Source organism: Notothenia rossii (genome assembly GCF_949606895.1).
Source record: "Notothenia rossii genome assembly, chromosome: 5".
Lineage (NCBI taxonomy): Eukaryota > Metazoa > Chordata > Actinopteri > Perciformes > Nototheniidae > Notothenia > Notothenia rossii.
Genome location: NC_136903.1, coordinates 48,501,468 through 48,507,937, shown reverse-complemented (window position 1 = coordinate 48,507,937; position 6,470 = coordinate 48,501,468). Strand labels below are relative to the sequence as shown.

Genomic DNA, 6,470 nt, shown 5'->3' with positions numbered 1-6,470 from the left:
ATGATTAAATCATAACTAATTATATTATAACAATATTATAACAATCGAGTAGGCTATAGATAATGCTTTGATAATCCTCAACGCTCTCCATGATCGATATCATCATTTAACTGATAATAACTGCTTACAACTGTAACTGCTTATCTGTAACTGCTTATATGAGTGTATCTGCTTTTAACTGTAGCCTAAATTATAATAACTGTAACTGCTTATAACTGTAACTGCTTATAATTATAACTGTAACTTATTTTAACTGTATCTGCTTATAGCTCCGCTTTCTCCGGTTGTTGTGCTGTCCATCACGCTGCACGTGTCCCCATCGCGCGACCAATACAAGGAATATCTCATTTATCTAAATTGGGGCAGTCATTTATTTTTGTCATTTGTACCTTATTATATAATCGAATGTTTTATTTTATTTGATCGTATCTTAAATTCATTGATCTTATTTTATTTTGCATTGGATTATATTATTTTATTCCCCTTGTGTGAAGCGGACCGTGTCACGCAGGGCGCGCGCCCCCTCCCTGCCTCGTACTTTTAGAATTAGTGTTCAGAAGGCACAGTTTAGTCCGTTCTATTTGATCTGATCGGTTCTAAACAAGAGAATAAATGAAAAAGCAACACATTGATCCACAATCATAAGTGTGAGCCTCCTCATGTCTCTTCTTCCCCGTCCTCGAGCTCAAGATAATGTTGAAAGTCTGCACTCAGTAGCCTACAAATCACAGCAGTGCTTTGAGAGAAGGCTATACACACAGCGACATAAAATAAATGTCTGAAGCGCAAACACAGCACTAACACTGTGATTATAAATGAAAATCCAAGGAATATTGGGATTAGAGAAAACGGCAAGTTAAAGCGCAGCTGCTGCTTCAGTCTAATGTTGCAGCAGGAAATAAAAATGATGTTAAAATAATGCAGGGGAACTGGTTGCACAGCTTTACTCACACAACACGATTAACAGTAGCAACAATCGAGTATATTATTTATTTTTTATTTGTTTATCCCCTAAAGCCATCAACCCATGATCCACATATACTTCTCATTTATTTGGAATGTTTATTGAAACATTACTTACACCATATGACATAACTGATGAGCCTGTATCATCATCATCATCATCATCATCATCATCATCAAATGCACTTGTACTGTACGCTCTGCATTCATTTTTATGAGCCTTAGTCCTTTATTATAAACAGAGCACATATCAGTCAGAATGTATTTCATAATTAAACATAGCATAGTTACACAAAGGAAATGCAAACAGAGGAGTGCGAGTGATCTTCAGAATGTAAAGAGGAGACCTACTGCAAAGCTTTGCGCTCCCTCCTCAGCAGCAGCAGTTCACCATGAGGGTCCCCATGGTGGGCCTAGGCCCGAGGGGACAAGGCCCCTGCAGGGCCCGCGGCACATCGCCCTGCTCCAGCCCCACAGAGTGCGTCTTCTCCACGCAGGATCTGAGTGTGTCCATCCTAAAGAGCGTCCCACTCTGAGAGTCATTCCTCCTGAGGGTCCTCTGAGCCCCCCGGGGCCCCACAGCGCTCCTGCTCAGAGAGCTGCTCGCTGCTGGGGATGGAGTTCTTTTTTGGACGCCCTTTGGGTTTAGTTGGCGACTCCAGACCTCCGCCCTGCAAAACCTGTGGGTTAAACAGGCGAAACACTCTGTTCACTCAACTTCAACACACAACCCATTCAGTTTCAGACACCAGGCCTACTGCATTTTAAGACATACGCATTTCATATAACCTCCTAAAATAGTGGGCTATTGCTTCACATGGGTCTTTACTCACTGAGTTACCACTATTATTTCATCATCATCATCACCATCATCACCATCATCATCATCATCATCATCATCATCATCATCATCATCATCATCATCATCATCACCATAATAAAGAAAGAATAACTCACAATTTTTTTCCATTTCATCCTCCTGTTCTGGTACCATGTTTTCACTTGTAGCTGACTGAGGCCCAAAGACTCTGCCAGATCTATTCTGTGAGGAACAAAGACATTATTAAATGAACAATTCACAATTCAGTTCAACACTTTATCTCTTTTGAAAAAATGATCGGAAGAGGCATTTAAGGCCACTTTATATGCTTTAGAGTCCAACACCATAGATAATTGTATTTCTAGAAATGCTAAGAAGACTTTGAAACACCAATGTGGCAAGCAGTATTGTATAATGTTATATTGTATCAGGGGCGGACCTACAGGAACACAAAAGTTCCCCCCCTTACTTTTGTGGTCTTAAAACTGTACTAGTTTAAACAAACTGCCACCAGCTACTAAAAACATTGAAACAAGCAATCAATTGAGGTAATGTAATGTTAGGCCCCTCAAATATACGTCCCCGCAACAAGCAGCGTCGCACAGCCGGGCTAAAGGTCATTCAGTTTCCCCGTAGTCTCCCTTTGATTAGTTTTGATTTAAATAAAAACAAGAAATATTTGAACAAAATATTAAAACTTGCATGTTTGAACCCACAACGTTTAACAGACGGGCGGTCTTTGTGGCAGTAGGCCTACGTCACACCACTACCCGTGAGAGCGCTGCGGATCAGTATAACGTCAGCTAAGCAGCACTTTAAAATCCACGCAGGTTACTCACACATCACAACAAAGAGGCTGCACAAATGAAACCAGGTGAAATCCTATACAGTAAAAATAGTAAATACAAGTAGCCTACAACAATTAAAATTAACTGGGAACTGATCAGGAGTTAAAGAGCGGGAAACATTGAAAAGGAAAAGAGAGTTAGATAGCAGGAGGCAAGAGCAGGAGAAAGTCAGGAGGAGATGAAGACATAAGTGAAGAAGAAGAGGACAAATTAAAAAATGAATGTGAGGAATAAAGAAGTGTCAGACTCAGAAAGAGGGACAGGCAGGCAGAAGAAACTCCAGCTGGACCACATGGTATGTTTTTATTTTCCTTGTATGCCATTACCACAATCTAGCTGATTTCAGTATTGAAAAATATATTGTGGAATGTTTTGCTGAACAGGTCGCCTTAAGCTCTCTTAAACAGATGGTGATGTCATTTGTGGACTTTAATTAGGCTACTTTCACTTAAATATAGGCAAATTGTATGGTAGCCTTTTATATACTTAACTTGAGTATTGTCAGTTGTTTTATACTCCACTACATATTGGAGGCAAATATTATATTTTATATTTGAGTTTTGCTATTAGCCTACTGTTTAAGAGCTGCACCGTTTATTGTGAACACTGGCCTTATTCCTTTTGTGCACTTATAAAACTTGTGTTGGCATTATATAACAATACATAGTTATAGTAGCTATTATATAAATATATATTTAAAGTTCCACGTACCGTCAGCCCTCACATGCCACCCTGCCAATACACTTGCCACATTTGTACACCCCCATGTAAAATGTTCTAGATCTTCCACTGTATTGATAAAGTCATACACTGCAGACCCACCGATCAGGCGTGGACAGATACTTCTGCTTCTCGAAGCGTTTCTCCAGGCCCATGAGCTGCAGCTCGGTGAACACGGTGCGGCTGCGGCGGCCCTTCTTGCTCTTGCTGCCTCCGTCGGCTCCGTGCTCCAGCTTCCCGCGGAGGTGCAGGTCCAGCGGCAGGTGGTGAGACCCGGAGCCGAGCTGCAGGCCCGAGACCGCCGACAGCAGCGGGGAGCCGAGCGGGCAGGACAGCGGGGACAGGGGAAACTTCAGGAGGCTCTGGTCGGCCTTCAGCACTGAATGAGCGACACACACGCATTTCTGATGAATATAAGCATTATGTCGGAGCTTTGTTTGAGGATTTATAAATATCAACAAAATAACAATATAATAATAACTGAATAAAGCCCTTTGTGGTCTGTTTAACTTCATTTTCAAATTGAATTAAATCATCATTCATAACAGTAGCAATATATACACACACACACACACACACATATATATATAGATAGATATACTGCGACTTCGTTATTGTTCTGAAAACAAATGCAAGGTGATTTTTCATCTACTCTACATGTGCAGTTTCCTTTAACTGAAACATTTTCTGGATTGTTGCAAATTATTAGTTCATAGTCGATTCTTAAAAATAATCCTGCGTGTAACGAAAGTTAAAAGATCTCCCATTTAATTGCGTCAAAAATCAAAATACGCTTCGCTGTATTGTATGCAATTAAAAATAATTATAAAAAATGTATCATGATTTTATGATATGAGTAATAAAAAGACATTCTTTAATTATCTCAGATGTCTTTCATTCCTCTCTTCACAGCACCTCTCTTACCTAGTTGGTTGTGGAAAGGTCGGGCGGAGAGCAGAGCCTGTACCCCGAACTTAAGCAGCTCCCCGGCCGGAGCCGACGCTTTGTGCGCTGGATGTTCAGTCAGGATCTCCTCTATCATGAAACTCCTGTAGCGATGAGTTCTGTGGTCAGGGTGGCCTTCCAGGGGATAGTAATGCAGCCCTATGTCCAATGGATGCTGCATAATCTGACTGTGGTCACCTTAACAGACACCGAGCGAAACTTCAGCGATGTCTCCTTCAGAGGCCCGAGCCCGCTGTCATACTCCCTATGCAATGCCTAGTGAAGAGATCCACGCTGTTATTCTCAGCTAAAGCGAAAAAAAGAAAATCAAGTACAGGCAGCCACTTCTGTGCCCGTCGGTGCGTCCTGTGCGCGTTTTACGCAGTACTTCTGGCCAGAATAGGTTTCTTTCCTAGAGCAAATCTTTGACAAAAAACCGCGACCCCGGCGCTGTGGATGCCTTCTCTGAGAGCCGCTCCTCGCGTCAGCTTGGCAGTGAGGAGAGGAACCAGCTCCGGCTTTAAGAGTGTGCTCATGGCTCCACCTCTCGGGTTCTGGTGCTCCACTCAGCCAGACCTACAACAAGTTACATGCAAGGCCGCACGCGCCCTGCATTCATTTACATGCAAAAGGGAGGAAAACATGAAATACCCTAAAGGTGAGTTTTAGGCCAGTTTGATTGAGATGATGATGATAACACATAATGAAACACAAGGTGTGATTGTGTTGTAAACATTAAAACAAATGATCTTTCCAGGTCATTAATATTTTAAATTAGTGTAAGTATTATTATGTTTAGTTATTGTAGTGTTTTTATTCTTACTTTTGTTTTTATTACTTACTTGACGTGATGAAGTCAAACATAATGTAGGCTACACTCATTTGATGGTATCAGTGTTGCTTTGAGGCTGTCAGGCTCACTAAAGCCATGAGCTATGAGATGTTTTCCTTTGCGGTTATTTGGCTAAAAAGTTGTAAAACATCTCAGCCACAAACTTCTTGAATGCTTTAAAGTTTTACAATATAAATGTTTATTTTCCTTTCAAATATGATACATATTGGTATCAGGATACTATCAGGATTATTTCCAATATTGTACAATTAGATAGACCACATTTAGTTTGAACATATCTTCCTCTGGTGGCCACTCTCCAGAATACAGGGAGCCTTTTATGGAGCTATATCAGGGTCATAAGTTTTGATCATTCATAAAAATACAATTTATTTGAAAGTTCAAGTTTTTATCCTGAACTTTGAAAAATACAATGATGTATTCAAACTAAAAATAAGTATTTGAAATAATCTTTCAGGTTGAATATTATTTTTGATTCAGTTCAGCAATTTTTGGGAATTAAATATTTATTTTCTTATTTCACTTTTATACATATTCAGATTTTACGTTTTCAGATTCAAAAAAATTATTGTTTCAGTTTCAAATCTTTGTTTGCCTTCAGATCGTTTTTCACTTTCAGATCTTTTTTTTTCGCTTTCAAACTTTTGGCCCAGATGTTGCTTGGCTTACCAAGGGGTAGTTTGGCATCCTGAGTGACAGCCCTCACTCTGTCTTGTTGCCTTCATGGATGTTAGGTAGTGCGAGAAATATAACTCAACACTTTCTATACACAATTCTCCCGTAATTGGTGGTAAACAAAACTGATACCAGCGTCAAAGTTCCGTTAAGCGAGCTGTTGAGCATCGTAGTTGGCAACAATCGCGGTATAAGAGCAATAAACTGTGCTATAATGTGAAATTAGGTATCCGCAACAAGCCAGTAGGTTGTTCCGGTGGACCTGACGCCATCCCCCGCTGTCTCACAGAGAGATACCGCCAGTGACGTTTTTATATGTACAAAAGTGGTGGGGCACAAACAACTTAGATGTCTATAAGCTTCTGCAGTGATGTGCAGTGAGGTTCATGGCTGGTGAAGCACTGACTCTTCAGCTTTACAAATATTATATTTTGACCTAAATCAAAATATAATATTATTTTCAAAAGCTTTTTTTGTCTGATGCTTCAATTAATTTTAAACAGACAGTTCAACAAAAGGATACCCCAAAAATGTAATTTTACCATTTAAATATTGAATTGTTCTCTTAGTAAGATCCCATTTTCAATAAAATTGCGGTCGAAAGAAGACAAAATAGAATAACTCTTATCTACATTTTTCTTTTTTT

The 6,470-nt window shown here is 39.9% G+C and overlaps 1 protein-coding gene across 2 annotated transcripts; it reads right to left on the bottom strand.

Annotated features, from left to right (window-relative positions):
• Positions 1 to 986: 986 nt before the first annotated feature.
• On the bottom strand, positions 987 to 4,847 carry barx1 (BARX homeobox 1). 2 transcript variants are annotated; one of them, XM_079685359.1, is made up of 4 exons: positions 4,276 to 4,847; positions 3,454 to 3,730; positions 1,921 to 2,005; positions 987 to 1,643 (listed from the first exon to the last, which is right to left on the bottom strand). In XM_079685359.1, the coding sequence occupies exons 1-4, from the start codon at positions 4,475 to 4,477 to the stop codon at positions 1,503 to 1,505; spliced, it is 705 nt and encodes a 234-aa protein (XP_079541485.1). In that variant the 5' UTR covers positions 4,478 to 4,847; the 3' UTR covers positions 987 to 1,502. The 2 variants fall into 2 exon arrangements, with proteins under 2 accessions (XP_079541485.1, XP_079541486.1); XM_079685360.1 differs by having other exon boundaries at positions 1,921 to 2,000.
• Between the last annotated feature and the right edge of the window lie 1,623 nt (positions 4,848 to 6,470).

Excerpts from the sequence above, each read along its gene's own strand:
- barx1 (XM_079685359.1), bottom strand. The coding sequence starts at position 4,477 with ATGCAGCATCCATTGGACATAGGGCTGCATTACTATCCCCTGGAAGGC. Across the intron at positions 3,731-4,275 it reads ACCTTTCCACAACCAACTAG|TGCTGAAGGCCGACCAGAGC; the intron begins GTAAGAGAGGTG and ends TCGCTCATTCAG. Across the intron at positions 2,006-3,453 it reads TATCTGTCCACGCCTGATCG|AATAGATCTGGCAGAGTCTT; the intron begins GTGGGTCTGCAG and ends TGTTCCTCACAG.